Source organism: Carassius gibelio, chromosome B22, assembly GCF_023724105.1.
Source record: "Carassius gibelio isolate Cgi1373 ecotype wild population from Czech Republic chromosome B22, carGib1.2-hapl.c, whole genome shotgun sequence".
NCBI classification, from domain to species: domain Eukaryota; kingdom Metazoa; phylum Chordata; class Actinopteri; order Cypriniformes; family Cyprinidae; genus Carassius; species Carassius gibelio.
In genome coordinates, this window is record NC_068417.1 from 14,557,682 (window position 1) to 14,580,348 (window position 22,667).

Genomic DNA, 22,667 nt, shown 5'->3' on the forward strand with positions numbered 1-22,667 from the left:
ATATATCTATATCATGGAGATTTTGAGTAGAGAAACATGTCTAGATTCGTAAAAAAATATAATGTTCAGATAATACAGTGCCATGTTTTCAACAAAATATATTTAAGTCCTATATTTTTTCCCCATGTAAATAGTATAGCTTATTTAGGCTTTGCTCTGTTTATGTAAAGTGTTTCAACATTTACTGACGGTATGATGCCATGTTATGTTTTTATACTTGGGCTGCATGGTAACTTACAATTTCGTTGAAATTGATCTAAACTGTATTTCAGCTGCGTTAGGTTACTACTTTTTTAAATCATTAACAACGTTACACAAATAATTCGTGCTCGGGAGAGTTGACGTAAGGAATAAATGTCTTACCGTGGATGAGTAAAAACAAGATCCACGCAAGAGAATTACAGAGAAGCTTCATTTTCACAATTTTCCCCGCAAGATATAAATACAGATTCTGTTTTGTGAACGCGTTCTGTTCTTCTGCTACACAAGAGACACCGATTTACAGGTAGGCTAGTTATTAAAAGTGAAAGCAACATTCTTGTGAACTTCTCCGTGGAAGCGAGTCATTACCTAAAGGCGGGCGTACACGGTGCGAATTCGGATGGTCGGAAGATCGTATGTCCACGCACACGGCACGAGTGAGTTTATCTGAAAATCGTACGGACGAGATGATAAACGACACGATTTACAACCTGCGAATTCCAGAAACAATCGCACGAAGTCGATAGACGCGTTCGACTTGAAGCACCGCTGCACGCACGGGAGGATCACCGTATGACATTAAAGTACCGCGAGAGCGATAAAGGAGCACACATATCCAATGCATTGGAATCGCTCTCGCGGTACTTTAATGTCATACAGGTGATCATTCTGTGAAGCGCTGCTTCAAGTGGAACGCGCCTAATATAACTGCTCTCCCTCGCTCATAACTGCATATAAAATACTGATACGAGCCGTGACGGTTTCCTACACGTAGCTACAGGTTATTTTTCAGCAATAGGAAACTGGGACGTTTGTTTACCCTGTGTGTGTGTGTGTGTGTGTTACAATGTAAACATGGTTTGTGAGGAGAATTCCTGTGCCCTCGTAAACCAAATGGCTTTAAAATTTAAACATGCATTTTCCGTGATGGATAGAGGTAGTGCATGGGGATAAACAGTATAGAATACAGTTACATTTATGGAGAGTCCCTGTAAACTAACATATGCGCGTGTGAGAGAGAGCGAGAGAAAACTAAAAAGGCATTGGAATACGTTGCTAGAAACATACAGCGCTCACTGTCAGTGTTGCCAACTTAGCGACTTTGTCGCTAGATTTAGCGACTTTTCAGACCCCCATAGCGACTTTTTTCCAAAAAAGCGACTAGCGACAAGTCTGGCGACTTTTTTTGACAGACCTTATTTAGTCTCTGAGACTCTCCGGTACTGCCGCACGAGCTCTCTCTCTCTCTCTCTCTCTCTCTCTCTCCCAGCGTGCGCACATGCCCCTCTCTCTGCATCTGCTTCTGCTATGTTCAGCGGACAGAAAGGAGCAGCACTTTCTGTTAAAAAATATATTCTGTTGCTTCTAACTCTATTTTACATACAAGTATAGCCAAAATCACAGTACAATCATTATCTTAATCGTATGTGTATGTGATTTAATTAGACAATGTCGTGAATAGGATTTTAGTGCAGAGATTAACATCTTTGAGAGCTGGTTATGTATTCTTAATGGACCGCGTTTCAGTCATTATAATATTAATTCCGTTGTCGGACAACAAAAACATTAAAATATAATAATAAAAAACTTTTATTGAGAATTTTGGCTGCCTTAAAACGCAGTACATGAGCATAGAAAGGGCGAGATAATATGACGCACTTACGTCATGAATATGCTAATTAGCATATGACGTCATCTAGCGACATTTAGCGACTTTTCAGGCAGGGTTTAGCTACTTTCCATTGAAAGAAGTTGGCAACACTGCTCACTGTTCCTGTCAGACTTCAGCGAGTTTATCCTCCCACATTCGCCGTGGCGCTGCCGTCTTCATCTTCTGTGGTTTTCCTAGTTCGTGATTGGTCAACTTAAATCAACAAATCGGCTCATTCAACCGCACAAATGGCACGAATTCAAACCGATAGCTCACGAACTTTTTAGACATGTTTAAAAATGATCGGGAGGTCGGGAAGTGCTCGTAAGCCACTCTGCTCGGCTCGTAATTCATCGCAAATGATACGAGCCGCGACCATACGAGCATACGCGATTTCCACACGACTTAAAAAAATCGCATGCGAACTCGTACGACAGCAAAAATCGCACCCTGTACGCCCGCCTTAACTCGTGTTTCAGACTGCGCGAGCGTCACCTGCTCTTCTGGGCAGCGCGGCCACGCATCAAGTTATGAGGTGTAACTTGTGCAAATTCTACTCGACGCTGCGTGGTAGATGTGTGCGAGCGCGTAGTCAAGGCGCTTCCGTCTTCGTTAGTAAATCCTCCTTCGGTTGTTATATTTATTCATATTCATATTCACCGCCTCTATTTAAGTTTACACCATGTATTTTGCTATAATTATGTGTTTTTTATTTATTTATGTATTTTGGGGTTCAAGCTGTATATATATTTTTTGTTGTTGTTGTAGTTGTTGTTGCTAAATGAATGCATAAATTGGATTATGTTTTGTACAAAGTCTTCCTATTAACAGTTAACTAGGGTGACCATATCTGCCGTTCATACAGGACACGTCCCAGTCAGGATTTTAATAATGCTTAAAATATCCAGGTTTGGGCTATTTGCACTGTGCAGGTTGATCGTTGTGTAACATTCATGAGAGCTATAAAGAGCAGAGCAGACTCCTCCTTATGCTTTCGAATCGCTTTTACGTGTTTGTTTGTTCGTTTATTTGACTTAAAACATTGTGGCGCACTTCGTTTTTTTTTTTTTTTTTTTGGATTTGTGCACAGCTACGCTTCAAGTCAATCGAACGAATTTGCATCGCTTTGATCGTTCCCAGAGCTCACCTTCTCACACGCAGCCCCACGATTGGTCGATTATGTACAATACCTGCATGTTATTGGTCAAACTGCTCTGGATGTTTTAGGCATTATTAAAATCCTGGCTGGGACGTGTCCTGTATGAACTGCACATATGGTCACTCTACAGTTATCATTTTTCTAAATCTGTTGAATAAATTAAAAAAAAAAAATTCATAAAAAAATCTAAATCAAATAGTTTTATTGCATATTCCACCAGACTCTTGTTCTACATGTCCACAAGTACCAGTGTTGTGATTTTCATATCATTTTACGGTATCATTCTTTAATAATTACATGCCAAAATCATAGAAAATGGCATCTTTCTCACTACTCAAATTTAGAAAATTCATAAACAAATTTAATCAAACTGTTTTCTGAAAACTCCACAAGACTCTTGTTCTACATATCCCCAAGTACCACTGTGGGGATTTTCATCTCATTTTACTTTATATTTAATAATTGCATTCCAAACTCATGGAAAATGCTATCGTATGTCCTATTTGAAAATGCATTGAATATTTTAATCAAATTGTTTTCTGATATCTTCACCAATCTCGTGTTCAACATGACACCAAGTATCACTGTGGCCATTTTCATATCATTTTACTGAATGATTATTTAATAATTGCATGCCAGAATCATGTAAAATAGTACCCTTCTAATTAGTCAAAGTTTGAAAATTCATTAAAAAAATAAAAAAATAAAATAGTTTTCTGCAAACTCCAAAAGACTCTTGTTCTACATGTCTCTGACTACCACTGTCTCATTCTTTAATAATTTCATGTTAAAATCATGACAAAAAAGCAGACAAAAGCACATACATCAACCTCAACTGGGTGCTTGACCAAGAAACAAGTGAGAAAAAAAAATAAATAAATAAAGATTTATGTAGCCTATTCAAGTTTAATATTTTATCTGGTCTTTCAGATACAAATTTCAGTGTTGTGATGTACTATAAAATGTCCATATAACTGTACTTTTTCGTTATCACCAATCTTATGTTATTATCACTATCCAGCAAGATCATCACGGTCACAAAGGTATTACTGGTTGTAGTACTAATTTTGTATATTGTGGCACATTTCCTCATTATGGTGAATGATCTCCAGTGTCTCCAAGATGCTTCAAGAAACCCACCTGCAAAGCTACAAGTGCTGGTAACCATTGTAGGCACTTGTGTAAAATGCTGTAAAAATACTGCAATATTATATGTATCAATAACTACATTAAATCAACATTATGTGAGCATCCTGTAGCGAATCAGCTCAAAGAGGAAATATGAATAATAAATCATGTCCAGTTATGATTAATTATAAATATTTAGATCCGCTGTAAGTATTTACTTGACCTCTCAGTGTCAACTGTCTGTAACCAGAGACCAGATCAAATATTAAATTGGAATAGGCTATATAAATGTTTATTCAAATTAACATATAAATATTTGATGTCATGACATGTCCATGTTGTGGTTCAAGACTGAGAAACCGCACACACACAAATTCATGATGAGAATTACCAACCTTTATCAAGCCAAATATAATGTCAAATACAGTACACAGTCAATATCCAAAACTCATCCCAAAGCCAGCCAAAAGTAAATAAAAGTCTCCAGGTTTGTTTGTATGTGGATATAGCGAGGTCAATAGCATCTGTCAGGAAATTTGGTAAGCAATTTTTAAAAAATGAGTAAAGTAAGATGACAATTATCACACTGGTACCTGGGGAGATGTAGAGTCTGGTTGAGTTTGCAGAAAACATTTTAATACATTTTTTTTTAATGAATTTTCAAATATGACTGTATAGGGAGAAAGATAGCATGTTTCATTAATTTGGCATGCAATAATAAAAAAAGAATGATACAGTAAAATTATATGAAAATCACATCATTGGTACTTGGGGACATGTAGAATAACAGTCTGGTGGAGTTTACAGAAAACAGTTTGATTTTAATTTTTTTAATGAATTTTCAAATATTCATATATAGTAAGAAAGATGGCATTTTTTATGATTATAAAAGAATGATACAGTGAAATAATATGAAAATCACCAAATGTAGATGTATTTTGTCATGTAATTCTAAAATTATTACACAGTGAAATGATATGAAAACCGTTTGGTTTTGTCCTTTTTTATTTATTTTTTATTTTTTTATTTTTTTTTAAATTCCATTGATCCAACAGATTTAGAATAATTTCAACTAGTAGAAAGACATTGTACTAAACATAATCCAAATTATGCATTAATTTAGCAGCATTCCACATAAATAAGGGGGGGGGGGGGAGTAGGCTAGCTACAGCTTTGTACCCAGAAATACATAAATAAATAAAAACACATAATTATAGCAAAATACATGGTGAAAAATTAAATAGAAGGCCATGAATATGAATAAATATAACAACCGAAGGAGGATTTACTGAAGAAGACGGAAGCGCCTTGAACACCCTCGAAGCTTGTATTTTCCACGCAGCGTCGAGTAGACGCGCAATGAACTTGACGCGCTGATAGCGGGCGCGCGCGTCGATAGTGTGAACGCAGTTGACCCACCCAAGTCATGATATTAGTATCTGAGTATCTGAGCGGACTGAATTTCAGTCTGTGCTAAATTTATTCTGTCATGACACGCTCTAGATCCACAGTTTCATTTCTCCAGTGCACCTCAGCAGTCTCGTCTACGTTCGTATCATTTTACATTCTAGTCTGGTGAATGTGCAGAACTTGATATTGAACTTTTGTTAATGTCTGCTTCTTTTTCCCTGCGTCACAGGATCGACAAGTGAACTAGAGGAAGCAAGTGCTTCATAATAAATCTTTAACTTGACCACGATTTCTGTGTGCTAGCGAGCCAAAAGTGTTAAATATAGTCGTGTGTATTTTAATCGTGGGCTGTGAATCGACACAAGCTTTTTTAAGACTTGTTATCACTTGACATAGCTAACTCTGATCTGATGACGGAGTTCTTCCAATTCTTTTCTTTTCCCCGTGAGGCTCACATGGTAGTTACTCAGCAGCCAACAGGTTGCAACACGAATATGCAGCACACCCTTATGGATTATGATATTTTGCGGCGCCAGAGTGGCACACAGTGGCTAGAGCCACTCCCCCTTTGCCCTCATCTGCTGAGTTGCCCCTCGACTAGAAATTAAAATATTCCACCCTGTAAGGGACATACAAATGCTTAGCACAACATGTTAATAATGTAAATGTTTAGCAATAATGAGCTTTTCTTATATAGTATATGTCCCTTATGACATCTTACTTATTTTTATTTTCAAAACAATAACAACACAATTACTTATGAATAGAAAGTGTCTTGATTATTAAGAACAGGTACTTTTTTGTGCCCATTTTAGGTTGGTAAATAATTTAAAAAATGTTTTGCTCAAAAATATAAATATGCGGTTAGTGCTCCTCAGCTCACAAAATAAGACACAGGTATGCCAAACATTTAACATTGATGTCAAAATATTATTTAAAATTACTTGTCTAATAGGGTGGAAAGGAGCATAACAGGGTGGAACACCAGTGTTAACAGGTTCTAACAGTGGACAAGCTTTCCGTCATTCTCCTGGCTGGTTTCCCATCTGTAATGTGTGGAACTGCACCTATATAACAGTGTTTCAAAACAATAAAAGCTGATGTCTTTTCTTGGCCCGGTCAGAATCATTTATTGATGCCATTGTGATGCATGCAGTTGACCTGTGTGTTGTCATCTACATTCATGTATGATGCCAGGATAGTGGTCATCATCATATTTCACCATACACCCCCTGCCAACATGGTCAATGCTTGTGACCTCTGGTCTCATGAAGTTGTTGGAACCTATGATTTTAAATTCAGTTCCACATAAGGAAGGTCATTCCTGTTATACAGTGACTTTTATGTCTCAATGATTGACTCATTTTTTTTTCTAAAATTAGTCACATATTTATAAGAAATGGCTTAATTGCAGGTCTTAAACAGAGATAATAGACATTATCAATACTATTTTGTATTTTACACACATTTTTATTAATATTACATTTTATTATATCCTCAGTGCAAAGTAATCAACTTCCACAGAAATATAAACTATGAAATAGTAAAAAAACCCCTCAAAATATGTTTTAAATATGTCATGTTAATCATGTAATAGACTAGGATAAACTGCCTCTAATCATACATATTGTAACAAAGCATCAACAGAGTATGCATCCGTCTGCAGCTTTATTCCAAAACGTGGTAAACAGGCAAAGTCAAAAACCAGCAAACACAACAGAGAAGACAATCCGAATCGTTGTCAGGAGAATGCAAGGGTCAGGGCAGGCAGAAAACAAGAACTGTGATGGTTAGTGGATAATGCCAATGTAGGAAACTGGTGTTTTCTGAGGAAAGTGTGGTTGTTTGCTCTGATTCCTCCGTGAGCTTGACGGCTTGAATTGTGACTGCTGGTTTTATCATTCAGACATCTGGCTTGACATGAAGGACCCCCACAGACTTATCTGACCTTCCTTCCAGGAAATGAGTGGATTGTTGTACCGTCTTAGCAAAGGCAGTCCAAGAATGACCGGATTATGTGGTGATGTGATGTAGAAGTGAATGCTCTCTAATGGAAGGTCTCAGTCACCAACACTAACTCCATTTTGTTATGTAAGACCCTTCCATCTCCAAGAGGTCGTCCATCTAGCGCCTCCACTGCCAGCAGAGAGTTACAAGGAATCAACGGAATGTTATGTTGTCAGGCAAACACATGTGACCTGAAATGACCCACTGCCCCTGAGTCCAATAGTGCTAAGCTGGATATATTATGGGAAAGTTGTGGCCTAGTGGTGAGAGTTTAACTCCTAACCCTAGGGCTGTGGGTTTGAGTCTCGGGCCAGCAATATCACGACTGAAGTGCCCACCGCAGCATAAATGGCTGTTCACGGTGTGTGCGTGTGTGTGTGTGTTCACTTTGTATGGGTTAAATGCAGAGCACGAATTCTGAGTATGGGTCACCCTACTTGGCTGAATGTCACTTAAACAACAAAAAAACAAACATTTAAACTAAACATATCATTCTTCAGAGACATTTGTATGGGTATTTTTAAGCATGTCTTGGAATAATATATATAATATAATAATGCATTGAACTCACAGCAGAAGAAGTACGAAGCAGCGGTTTTACTCTCAATGCCTTAAATATATTAGAGTATGCAAGATATTACTTTTACTTAAAGGACAGTTCAGCCAAAAATGTATGGGTGAACTATCCCTTTAGCGAAGGTTTTAAATATGACTAGTATTTTTTCCCCGATATGGTATTGGTAGTTACTAAAAGTATTATATATCAATATTTCTTCTACTAATTATGTCGTCATAGCTCTAAACAACTCTTCTTTCCTTTCCTTTCCCTAAATCTTTCCCAGACCCCTGTACTGCAGGATAAAGCTGAATCTGCCATTTGTAATGATTTTCAACTGAGCAGGGGAGGCCCAGACAGTGCTGCTGGATCTTCTGAGAAGTGAACGCCAACTGTGCAAAAGGTCATGGTCAAGTTACATTTATTTTAATATTATAGTCGTTTAGTATTCTGTTCAAGTGTTGCACCTGTTGAGTGGGCGGAGTTTAATCGGAAGTCTCGCGAGTTTGGTGAAAATAACGTGAGATCAGATATACGGCAATGGAGAAAAAGAAGGAGAAATGCGGTCCGTGTTAGTATTGTAAATTCATGCGGCAAGTTTGATTAAAGCCATCAAGCTATAGATTGATAAGATAGCTCTCAGCTGGTGAGCAGTTTGGCATTTCAGATGTGTTGGGCGGCCGATGTTGTGTGATCGCTTCAGAAGTTGCTGGAATTATATGGTGAATATCAGCGCGTGCGTCATTGCAGAAAGACTCTTGTTCTACATGTCTCTGACTACCACTGTCTCATTCTTTAATAATTTCATGTTAAAATCATGACAAAAAAGCAGACAAAAGCACATACATCAACCTCAACTGGGTGCTTGACCAAGAAACAAGTGAGAAAAAATAAATAAATAAATAAATAAAGATTTATGTAGCCTATTCCAGTTTAATATTTTATCTGGTCTTCCAGATACAAATTTCAGTGTTGTGATGTACTATAAAATGTCCATATAACTGTACTTTTTCGTTATCACCAATCTTATGTTATTATCACTATCCAGCAAGATCATCACGGTCACAAAGGTATTACTGGTTGTAGTACTAATTTTGTATATTGTGGCACATTTCCTCATTATGGTGAATGATCTCCAGTGTCTCCAAGATGCTTCAAGAAACCCACCTGCAAAGCTACAAGTGCTGGTAACCATTGTAGGCACTTGTGTAAAATGCTGTAAAAATACTGCAATATTATATGTATCAATAACTACATTAAATCAACATTATGTGAGCATCCTGTAGCGAATCAGCTTAAAGAGGAAATATGAATAATAAATCATGTCCAGTTATGATTAATTATAAATATTTAGATCCGCTGTAAGTATTTACTTGACCTCTCAGTGTCAACTGTCTGTAACCAGAGACCAGATCAAATATTAAATTGGAATAGGCTATATAAATGTTTATTCAAATTAACATATAAATATTTGATGTCATGACATGTCCATGTTGTGGTTCAAGACTGAGAAACCGCACACACACAAATTCATGATGAGAATTACCAACCTTTATCAAGCCAAATATAATGTCAAATACAGTACACAGTCAATATCCAAAACTCATCCCAAAGCCAGCCAAAAGTAAATAAAAGTCTCCAGGTTTATTTGTATGTGGATATAGCGAGGTCAATAGCATCTGTCAGGAAATTTGGTAAGCAATTTTTAAAAAATGAGTAAAGTAAGATGACAATTATCACACTGGTACCTGGGGAGATGTAGAGTCTGGTTGAGTTTGCAGAAAACATTTTAATACATTTTTTTTTAATGAATTTTCAAATATGACTGTATAGGGAGAAAGATAGCATGTTTAATTAATTTGGCATGCAATAATAAAAAAAGAATGATACAGTAAAATTATATGAAAATCACATCATTGGTACTTGGGGACATGTAGAATAACAGTCTAGTGGAGTTTACAGAAAACAGATTGATTTTAATTTTTTTTAATGAATTTTCAAATATTCATATATAGTAAGAAAGATGGCATTTTTTATGATTATAAAAGAATGATACAGTGAAATAATATGAAAATCACCAAATGTAGATGTTTTTTGTCATGTAATTCTAAAATAATTACACAGTGAAATGATATGAAAACCGTTTGGTTTTGTCATTTTTTATTTATTTTATTATTATTTTTTTTTTAATTCCATTGATCCAACAGATTTAGAATAATTTTAACTTTAAGAAGAAAGACATTGTACTAAACATAATCCAAATTATGCAATAATTTAGCAGCATTCCACATAAATAAGGTGGGAAAAAGTAGGCTAGCTACAGCTTTGTACCCAGAAATACATAAATAAATAAAAACACATAATTATAGCAAAATACATGGTGAAAAATTAAATAGAAGGCCATGAATATGAATAAATATAACAACCGAAGGAGGATTTACTGAAGAAGACGGAAGCGCCTTGAACACCCTCGAAGCTTGTATTTTCCACGCAGCGTCGAGTAGACGCGCAATGAACTTGACGCGCTGATAGCGGGCGCGCGCGTCGATAGTGTGAACGCAGTTGACCCACCCAAGTCATGATATTAGTATCTGAGTATCTGAGCGGACTGAATTTCAGTCTGTGCTAAATTTATTCTGTCATGACACGCTCTAGATCCACAGTTTCATTTCTCCAGTGCACCTCAGCAGTCTCGTCTACGTTCGTATCATTTTACATTCTAGTCTGGTGAATGTGCAGAACTTGATATTGAACTTTTGTTAATGTCTGCTTCTTTTTGCCTGCGTCACAGGATCGACAAGTGAACTAGAGGAAGCAAGTGCTTCATAATAAATCTTTAACTTGACCACGATTTCTGTGTGCTAGCGAGCCAAAAGTGTTAAATATTAGTCGTGTGTATTTTAATCGTGGGCTGTGAATCGACACAAGCTTTTTTAAGACTTGTTATCACTTGACATAGCTAACTCTGATCTGATGACGGAGTTTTTCCAATTCTTTTCTTTTCCCCGTGAGGCTCACATGGTAGTTACTCAGCAGCCAACAGGTTGCAACACGAATATGCAGCACACCCTTATGGATTATGATATTTTGCGGCGCCAGAGTGGCACACAGTGGCTAGAGCCACTTCCCCTTTGCCCTCATCTGCTGAGTTGCCCCTCGACTAGAAATTAAAATATTCCACCCTGTAAGGGACATACAAATGCTTATCACAACATGTTAATAATGTAAATGTTTAGCAATAATGAGCTTTTCTTATATAGTATATGTCCCTTATGACATCTTACTTATTTTTATTTTCAAAACAATAACAACACAATTACTTATGAATAGAATGTGTCTTGATTATTAAGAACAGGTACTTTTTTGTGCCCATTTTAGGTTGGTAAATAATTAAAAAAATGTTTTGCTCAAAAATATAAATATGCGGTTAGTGCTCCTCAGCTCACAAAATAAGACACAGGTATGCCAAGCATTTAACATTGCTGTCAAAATATTATTTAAAATTACTTGTCTAATAGGGTGGAAATGAGCATAACAGGGTGGAACACCAGTGTTAACAGGTTCTAACAGTGGACAAGCTTTCCGTCATTCTCCTGGCTGGTTTCCCATCTGTAATGTGTGGAACTGCACCTATATAACAGTGTTTCAAAACAATAAAAGCTGATGTCTTTTCTTGGCCCGGTCAGAATCATTTATTGATGCCATTGTGATGCATGCAGTTGACCTGTGTGTTGTCATCTACATTCATGTATGATGCCAGGATAGTGGTCATCATCATATTTCACCATACACCCCCTGCCAACGCTGTCAATGCTTGTGACCTCTGGTCTCATGAAGTTGTTGGAACCTTTGATTTTAAATTCAGTTCCACATAAGGAAGGTCATTCCTGTTATACAGTGACTTTTATGTCTCAATGATTGACTCATTTTTTTTTCTAAAATGAGTCACATATTTATAAGAAATGGCTTAAATTGCAGGTCTTAAACTGAGATAATAGACATTATAAATACTATTTTGTATTTCACACACTTTTTATTAATATATGCATTACATTTTATTATACCCTTAGTGCAAAGTAATCAACTTCCACAAGAAATATAAACTATGAAATAATAAAAATAAAAAACTCAAAATATGTTTTAAATATGTCATGTTAATCATGTAATAGACTAGGATAAACTGCCTCTAATCATACATATTGTAACAAAGCATCAACAGAGTATGCATCCGTCTGCAGCTTTATTCCAAAACGTGGTAAACAGGCAAAGTCAAAAACCAGCAAACACAACAGAGAAGACAATCCGAATCGTTGTCAGGAGAATGCAAGGGTCAGGGCAGGCAGAAAACAAGAACTGTGATGGTTAGTGGATAATGCCAAACGGTAGGAAACTGGTGTTTTCTGAGGAAAGTGTGGTTGTTTGCTCTGATTCCTCCGTGAGCTTGACGGCTTGAATTGTGACTGCTGGTTTTATCATTCAGACATCTGGCTTGACATGAAGGACCCCCACAGACTTATCTGACCTTCCTTCCAGGAAATGAGTGGATTGTTGTACCGTCTTAGCAAAGGCAGTCCAAGAATGACCGGATTATGTGGTGATGTGATGTAGAAGTGAATGCTCTCTAATGGAAGGTCTCAGTCACCAACACTAACTCCATTTTGTTATGTAAGACCCTTCCATCTCCAAGAGGTCGTCCATCTAGCGCCTCCACTGCCAGCAGAGAGTTACAAGGAATCAACGGAATGTTATGTTGTCAGGCAAACACATGTGACCTGAAATGACCCACTGCCCCTGAGTCCAATAGTGCTAAGCTGGATATATTATGGGAAAGTTGTGGCCTAGTGGTGAGAGTTTAACTCCTAACCCTAGGGCTGTGGGTTTGAGTCTCGGGCCAGCAATATCACGACTGAAGTGCCCACCGCAGCATAAATGGCTGTTCACGGTGTGTGCGTGTGTGTGTGTGTTCACTTTGTATGGGTTAAATGCAGAGCACGAATTCTGAGTATGGGTCACCCTACTTGGCTGAATGTCACTTAAACAACAAAAAAACAAACATTTAAACTAAACATATCATTCTTCAGAGACATTTGTATGGGTATTTTTAAGCATGTCTTGGAATAATATATATAATATAATAATGCATTGAACTCACAGCAGAAGAAGTACGAAGCAGCGGTTTTACTCTCAATGCCTTAAATATATTAGAGTATGCAAGATATTACTTTTACTTAAAGGACAGTTCAGCCAAAAATGTATGGGTGAACTATCCCTTTAGCGAAGGTTTTAAATATGACTAGTATTTTTTCCCCGATATGGTATTGGTAGTTACTAAAAGTATTATATATCAATATTTCTTCTACTAATTATGTCGTCATAGCTCTAAACAACTCTTCTTTCCTTTCCTTTCCCTAAATCTTTCCCAGACCCCTGTACTGCAGGATAAAGCTGAATCTGCCATTTGTAATGATTTTCAACTGAGCAGGGGAGGCCCAGACAGTGCTGCTGGATCTTCTGAGAAGTGAACGCCAACTGTGCAAAAGGTCATGGTCAAGTTACATTTATTTTAATATTATAGTCGTTTAGTATTCTGTTCAAGTGTTGCACCTGTTGAGTGGGCGGAGTTTAATCGGAAGTCTCGCGAGTTTGGTGAAAATAACGTGAGATCAGATATACGGCAATGGAGAAAAAGAAGGAGAAATGCGGTCCGTGTTAGTATTGTAAATTCATGCGGCAAGTTTGATTAAAGCCATCAAGCTATAGATTGATAAGATAGCTCTCAGCTGGTGAGCAGTTTGGCATTTCAGATGTGTTGGGCGGCCGATGTTGTGTGATCGCTTCAGAAGTTGCTGGAATTATATGGTGAATATCAGCGCGTGCGTCATTGCAGAAAGACTCTTGTTCTACATGTCTCTGACTACCACTGTCTCATTCTTTAATAATTTCATGTTAAAATCATGACAAAAAAGCAGACAAAAGCACATACATCAACCTCAACTGGGTGCTTGACCAAGAAACAAGTGAGAAAAAATAAATAAATAAATAAATAAAGATTTATGTAGCCTATTCCAGTTTAATATTTTATCTGGTCTTCCAGATACAAATTTCAGTGTTGTGATGTACTATAAAATGTCCATATAACTGTACTTTTTCGTTATCACCAATCTTATGTTATTATCACTATCCAGCAAGATCATCACGGTCACAAAGGTATTACTGGTTGTAGTACTAATTTTGTATATTGTGGCACATTTCCTCATTATGGTGAATGATCTCCAGTGTCTCCAAGATGCTTCAAGAAACCCACCTGCAAAGCTACAAGTGCTGGTAACCATTGTAGGCACTTGTGTAAAATGCTGTAAAAATACTGCAATATTATATGTATCAATAACTACATTAAATCAACATTATGTGAGCATCCTGTAGCGAATCAGCTTAAAGAGGAAATATGAATAATAAATCATGTCCAGTTATGATTAATTATAAATATTTAGATCCGCTGTAAGTATTTACTTGACCTCTCAGTGTCAACTGTCTGTAACCAGAGACCAGATCAAATATTAAATTGGAATAGGCTATATAAATGTTTATTCAAATTAACATATAAATATTTGATGTCATGACATGTCCATGTTGTGGTTCAAGACTGAGAAACCGCACACACACAAATTCATGATGAGAATTACCAACCTTTATCAAGCCAAATATAATGTCAAATACAGTACACAGTCAATATCCAAAACTCATCCCAAAGCCAGCCAAAAGTAAATAAAAGTCTCCAGGTTTATTTGTATGTGGATATAGCGAGGTCAATAGCATCTGTCAGGAAATTTGGTAAGCAATTTTTAAAAAATGAGTAAAGTAAGATGACAATTATCACACTGGTACCTGGGGAGATGTAGAGTCTGGTTGAGTTTGCAGAAAACATTTTAATACATTTTTTTTTAATGAATTTTCAAATATGACTGTATAGGGAGAAAGATAGCATGTTTAATTAATTTGGCATGCAATAATAAAAAAAGAATGATACAGTAAAATTATATGAAAATCACATCATTGGTACTTGGGGACATGTAGAATAACAGTCTAGTGGAGTTTACAGAAAACAGATTGATTTTAATTTTTTTTAATGAATTTTCAAATATTCATATATAGTAAGAAAGATGGCATTTTTTATGATTATAAAAGAATGATACAGTGAAATAATATGAAAATCACCAAATGTAGATGTTTTTTGTCATGTAATTCTAAAATAATTACACAGTGAAATGATATGAAAACCGTTTGGTTTTGTCATTTTTTATTTATTTTATTATTATTTTTTTTTTAATTCCATTGATCCAACAGATTTAGAATAATTTTAACTTTAAGAAGAAAGACATTGTACTAAACATAATCCAAATTATGCAATAATTTAGCAGCATTCCACATAAATAAGGTGGGAAAAAGTAGGCTAGCTACAGCTTTGTACCCAGAAATACATAAATAAATAAAAACACATAATTATAGCAAAATACATGGTGAAAAATTAAATAGAAGGCCATGAATATGAATAAATATAACAACCGAAGGAGGATTTACTGAAGAAGACGGAAGCGCCTTGAACACCCTCGAAGCTTGTATTTTCCACGCAGCGTCGAGTAGACGCGCAATGAACTTGACGCGCTGATAGCGGGCGCGCGCGTCGATAGTGTGAACGCAGTTGACCCACCCAAGTCATGATATTAGTATCTGAGTATCTGAGCGGACTGAATTTCAGTCTGTGCTAAATTTATTCTGTCATGACACGCTCTAGATCCACAGTTTCATTTCTCCAGTGCACCTCAGCAGTCTCGTCTACGTTCGTATCATTTTACATTCTAGTCTGGTGAATGTGCAGAACTTGATATTGAACTTTTGTTAATGTCTGCTTCTTTTTGCCTGCGTCACAGGATCGACAAGTGAACTAGAGGAAGCAAGTGCTTCATAATAAATCTTTAACTTGACCACGATTTCTGTGTGCTAGCGAGCCAAAAGTGTTAAATATTAGTCGTGTGTATTTTAATCGTGGGCTGTGAATCGACACAAGCTTTTTTAAGACTTGTTATCACTTGACATAGCTAACTCTGATCTGATGACAGAGTTCTTCCAATTCTTTTCTTTTCCCCGTGAGGCTCACATGGTAGTTACTCAGCAGCCAACAGGTTGCAACACGAATATGCAGCACACCCTTATGGATTATGATATTTTGCGGCGCCAGAGTGGCACACAGTGGCTAGAGCCACTCCCCCTTTGCCCTCATCTGCTGAGTTGCCCCTCGACTAGAAATTAAAATATTCCACCCTGTAAGGGACATACAAATGCTTATCACAACATGTTAATAATGTAAATGTTTAGCAATAATGAGCTTTTCTTATATAGTATATGTCCCTTATGACATCGTACTTATTTTTATTTTCAAAACAATAACAACACAATTACTTATGAATAGAATGTGTCTTGATTATTAAGAACAGGTACTTTTTTGTGCCCATTTTAGGTTGGTAAATAATTAAAAAAATGTTTTGCTCAAAAATATAAATATGCTGTTAGTGCTCCTCAGCTCACAAAATAAGACACAGGTATGCCAAACATTTAACATTGCTGTCAAAATATTATTTAAAATTACTTGTCTAATAGGGTGGAAAGGAGCATAACAGGGTGGAACACCAGTGTTAACAGGTTCTAACAGTGGACAAGCTTTCCGTCATTCTCCTGGCTGGTTTCCCATCTGTAATGTGTGGAACTGCACCTATATAACAGTGTTTCAAAACAATAAAAGCTGATGTTTTTTCTTGGCCCGGTCAGAATCATTTATTGATGCCATTGTGATGCATGCAGTTGACCTGTGTGTTGTCATCTACATTCATGTATGATGCCAGGATAGTGGTCATCATCATATTTCACCATACACCCCCTGCCAACGCTGTCAATGCTTGTGACCTCTGGTCTCATGAAGTTGTTGGAACCTTTGATTTTAAATTCAGTTCCACATAAGGAAGGTCATTCCTGTTATACATTGACTTTTATGTCTCAATGATTGACTCATTTTTTTTTTTCTAAAATGAGTCAAATATTTATAAGAAATGGCTTAAATTGCAGGTCTTAAACTGAGATAATAGACATTATAAATACTATTTTGTATTTCACACACTTTTTATTAATATATGCATTACATTTTATTATACCCTTAGTGCAAAGTAATCAACTTCCACAAGAAATATAAACTATGAAATAATAAAAATAAAAAACTCAAAATATGTTTTAAATATGTCATGTTAATCATGTAATAGACTAGGATAAACTGCCTCTAATCATACATATTGTAACAAAGCATCAACAGAGTATGCATCCGTCTGCAGCTTTATTCCAAAACGTGGTAAACAGGCAAAGTCAAAAACCAGCAAACACAACAGAGAAGACGATCCGAATCGTTGTCAGGAGAATGCAAGGGTCAGGGCAGGCAGAAAACAAGAACTGTGATGGTTAGTGGATAATGCCAATGTAGGAAACTGGTGTTTTCTGAGGAAAGTGTGGTTGTTTGCTCTGATTCCTCCGTGAGCTTGACGGCTTGAATTGTGACTGCTGGTTTTATCATTCAGACATCTGGCTTGACATGAAGGACCCCCACAGACTTATCTGACCTTCCTTCCAGGAAATGAGTGGATTGTTGTACCGTCTTAGCAAAGGCAGTCCAAGAATGACCGGATTATGTGGTGATGTGATGTAGAAGTGAATGCTCTCTAATGGAAGGTCTCAGTCACCAACACTAACCCCATTTTGTTATGTAAGACCCTTCCATCTCCAAGAGGTCGTCCATCTAGCGCCTCCACTGCCAGCAGAGAGTTACAAGGAATCAACGGAATGTTATGTTGTCAGGCAAACACATGTGACCTGAAATGACCCACTGCCCCTGAGTCCAATAGTGCTAAGCTGGATATATTATGGGAAAGTTGTGGCCTAGTGGTGAGAGTTTAACTCCTAACCCTAGGGCTGTGGGTTTGAGTCTCGGGCCAGCAATATCACGACTGAAGTGCCCACCGCAGCATAAATGGCTGTTCACGGTGTGTGCGTGTGTGTTCACTTTGTATGGGTTAAATGCAGAGCACGAATTCTGAATATGGGTCACCATACTTGGCTGAATGTCACTTAAACAACAAAAAAACAAACATTTAAACTAAACATATTCTTCAGAGACAATTGTATGGGTATTTTTAAGCATGTCTTGGAATAATATATATAATATAATAATGCATTGAACTCACAGCAGAAGAAGTACGAAGCAGCGGTTTTACTCTCAATGCCTTAAATATATATTAGAGTATGCAAGATATTACTTTTACTTAAAGGACAGTTCAGCCAAAAATGTATGGGTGAACTATCCCTTTAGCGAAGGTTTTAAATATGACTAGTATTTTTTCCCCGATATGGTATTGGTAGTTACTAAAAGTATTATATATCAATATTTCTTCTACTAATTATGTCGTCATAGCTCTAAACAGTTTCTTCTTTCCTTTCCTTTCCCTAAATCAGACCAGACCCCTGTACTGCAGGATAAAGCTGAATCTGCCATTTGTAATGGTTTTCAACTGAGCAGGGGAGGCCCAGACAGTGCTGCTGGATCTTCTGAGAAGTGAACGCCAACAGTGATGGGTGCCACGATCCAGACCCTGGTGTTTCTCTTCTGTCTGCCAGTGGTACATCATAAAGAGGGTCTCCAGAGTGTTTGACGTGCCTCGTTCCACTGTCACCGCATTGTCATCTGAGAGACTGAGGAGGTGCTGGCCATTCACCACGAGATTGACCTCCTGAAGACCCCAGAACACATGGAGGCAGGGCAGGACTCAAAACTGTTGTTGTTTTGTGATGTTAAACCTAAGCTATGTTGTAGACAGTTGTTGAACAATTTGTTTTAATGTGTAAAAAAAAATATTTACAGGACAAAAAATAAATAAATTTATTTTTTGAAAAAATCTATTTTATACACCATCGTTTCCGTTTATATAACGCGTGAATATATCCTCTATTGTATTCTACAACAAAATCAATTAGAGCGACTCGCTATCACTAGATTTATTTTGATCTCCCAGGTCCGCTATTAGCTTTTAGCCAGTTAGCATCAGCAAGCGTGGTTGCTGCTAACTGAGCTTACATTGCTAATACTCTATTCTCACACATTACCACTGCTGTACTCACTGTTACTTGCTTTAATGGCGGATGAATGTCTCCACTCTGTGCAGCTCGAGCTCGAGGCCGTGGGGAAGCAGATTCGCGACCTGGAACGGAGGCAGGCCGAGCTGAGAGAGCGGAGAGCCGCGCTGGAATCATCCCGGGCTGACGCTCACAAGTCCGGGGTAAGTATACAGCGTGCTGTTAACAGTCCCACCACGTCTACTCCGTGTGTTTCTCTGCGCAGGCCCGGTGCACCCAGGACGCGATCTTCCCAGATGTCCTTCACTGCGACGCCGGGACACCACGGACCCTGGGTGCATCCACAGCGGGGGATGCGAGCCGGGTCCCGGGCGACGACATCTCCCCCTCCTGCCTTCGAGATCTCCATCCAGAACCGCTTCGCTCCCCTCCGCGAGACAGGACGCGACGCTGTGATCATCGGAGACTCCATCGTCCGACACGTAAGTGCTACGTTAGCCGAAGGTAAAGTGCACACTCATTGTTTGCCTGGTGCTCGTGTTCTCGATGTTTCTGCGCAGATACCTGCGATCCTGAAGGACGACGAGAGCCCCAGAGCGGTCGTGCTTCACGCCGGAGTTAACGACACCACGCTGCGGCAGACGGAGACGCTGAAGAGGGACTTCAGGAGCCTGATCGAGACGGTTCGCAGCACGACGCCCGCGGCGACGATCGTCGTGTCAGGACCACTGCCCACGTATCGACGAGGACACGAAAGGTTCAGTAGACTTTTTGCTTTAAATGAATGGTTGTTGTCATGGTGTAAAGAACAGAAACTGCTATTTGTTAATAACTGGAATCTTTTCTGGGAGCGTCCTTGACTGTTTCGCGCTGATGGATTACACCCCAGTCGAGTCGGCGCGGAGCTTCTCTCTGACAACATCTCCAGGACACTTCGCTCCATGTGACTAGTAAGTCAATTCTCAAATAACCATTATGATGAGTTTTGTTCCACCCGCTTAAATGATAAAAGTACTTGTGCTGTAAAACCTATTAAGACTGTGTCTGTTCCCAGAATAGTGAGGTCAAAATATAAATATAAATATAATGTAGGATCTAGAAAAAATCTTATCGTAATTAAACCAGAAAAATGTAAAGTAAATGAACAAAAACAATTTTTAAAGTTTGGGCTCATAAATATTAGATCACTCACACCAAAAGCAGTTATTGTAAATGAAATGATCACAGATAATAGTTTTGATTTACTCTGCTTGACTGAAACCTGGCTAAAACCAAATGATTATTTTGGTCTAAATGAGTCTACTCCACCAAACTACTGTTATAAGCATGAGCCCCGTCAGACTGGTCGTGGCGGGGGTGTTGCAACAATATATAGTGATATTCTCAATGTTACCCAGAAAACAGGATACAGGTTTAACTCTTTTGAAATACTAATGCTAAATGTTACTCTGTCAGACATGCAAAAGAAATCTAATGTATCTCTTGCTCTGGCTACTGTGTATAGACCACCAGGGCCGTATACAGAATTCCTAAAAGAATTTGCAGATTTCCTCTCAGACCTTCTAGTTACAGTTGATAAGGCGCTAATCATGGGAGATTTTAATATTCACGTTGATAATACAAATGATACATTAGGACTTCCGTTTACTGACCTAATAAACTCCTTTGGAGTCAAGCAAAATGTCACCGGGCCCACTCATCGTTTTAATCATACACTAGATTTAATTATATCGCATGGAATCGATCTTACTGCTATAGATATTGTACCTCAAAGTGATGATATTACAGACCATTTCCTCGTATCGTGCATGCTGCGTATAACTGATATTAACTATATGTCGCAGCCATACCGTCTGGGCAGAACTATTGTTCCAGCCACCAAAGACAGATTCGCAAATAACCTGCCTGATCTATCTCAACTGCTATTTGTACCCAAAAATACACATGAATTAGACAAAATTACTGACAACATGGGCACTATTTTCTCTAATACATTAGAAGCTGTTGCCCCAATCAAATTGAAAAAAGTTAGAGAAAAACGTACTGTACCATGGTATAACAGTAATACTCACTCTCTCAAGAAAGTAACTCGTAGTCTTGAACGCAAATGGAGAAAAACTAACTTAGAAGTTTTTAGAATTGCATGGAAAAACAGTATGTCCAGCTATAGACAGGCTCTAAAAACTGCTAGGGCAGAGCATATACACAAACTCATTGAAAATAACCAAAACAATCCAAGGTTTTTATTTAACACAGTGGCTAAGTTAACAAATTACCAGATGCCACCTGATTCAAATATTCCACCAACGTTAAATAGTAATGACTTTATGAATTTCTTCACTGATAAAATAGATAACATTAGAAATACAATAGCGAATGTAGATTCTACAGCATCTAACACTTCAGTTTCATCCATCGCACCCAAACATAAACTGCAGTGCTTTACAACCATAGGACAGGAGGAGCTAAATAAACTTATCACTGTATCTAAACCAACAACATGTTTATTAGATCCTGTACCCACTAAATTACTGAAAGAGCTGTTACCTGTAGCCGAAGAACCGCTTCTCAATATCATTAACTCGTCGTTATCTTTAGGACACGTCCCAAAACCATTCAAGCTGGCGGTTATCAAGCCTCTTATTAAGAAACCAAAACTAGATCCTAGTGTACTGGCAAATTATAGGCCTATTTCAAATCTTCCATTTATGTCTAAAATTTTAGAAAAAGTTGTGTCTGCTCAATTGAGCACCTTCCTGCATAAAAATGATCTGTATGAAGAATTTCAGTCAGGTTTTAGGCCCCACCATAGCACAGAAACTGCACTTGTTAAAATTACAAATGACCTGCTCCTTGCGTCAGACCAAGGCTGCATCTCATTTCTAGTCTTACTTGATCTTAGTGCTGCGTTCGACACCATAGATCATGACATACTCATAGATCGATTACAAAACTATACAGGTATTCAAGGGCAGGCTCTAAGATGGTTTAGATCCTACCTGTCCGATCGCTACCATTTTGTTTACTTAAATGGGGAGTCATCTCATTTATCATCAGTAAAATATGGAGTGCCACAAGGATCCGTCCTAGGTCCCCTTCTATTTTCAATATACATGTTGCCCCTTGGTAATATTATTAGAAAATACGGAATTAGCTTCCACTGTTATGCTGATGATACTCAGCTATATATATCAACGAGACCAGATGAAACTTCCCAATTATCTAAGCTAACAGATTGTGTTAAAAATGTAAAAGATTGGATGACAAAGAATTTTCTCCAATTAAATTCGGATAAGACGGAGATATTAATTATTGGACCAAAAAACACTACACAGAATCTTGTAGATTACAATCTGCAACTAGACGGATGTACTGTAACTTCCTCTACA

General features: G+C 37.7%; 2 protein-coding genes across 9 annotated transcripts in view; one reads left to right on the forward strand and one right to left on the reverse strand.

Moving 5' to 3' along the window:
- LOC127987238 (natural killer cell receptor 2B4-like) overlaps positions 1 to 22,667 on the forward strand; it is a 92,239-nt gene that overhangs the window by 52,919 nt on the left and 16,653 nt on the right. The window lies entirely within an intron of this gene.
- LOC127987199 (uncharacterized) overlaps positions 1 to 22,667 on the reverse strand; it is a 126,405-nt gene that overhangs the window by 4,096 nt on the left and 99,642 nt on the right. The window contains exon 1 of one of the 7 annotated variants that reach the window (XM_052589455.1): positions 364 to 1,213. The exons of the other annotated variants lie outside the window; for them this stretch is intronic. Coding sequence (XP_052445415.1) covers positions 364 to 415 — 52 coding nt within the window. The 5' untranslated portion in view covers positions 416 to 1,213. Of the gene's footprint in view, positions 1 to 363; positions 1,214 to 22,667 lie in introns of those variants that run through there. 7 annotated transcript variants of the gene reach the window in all.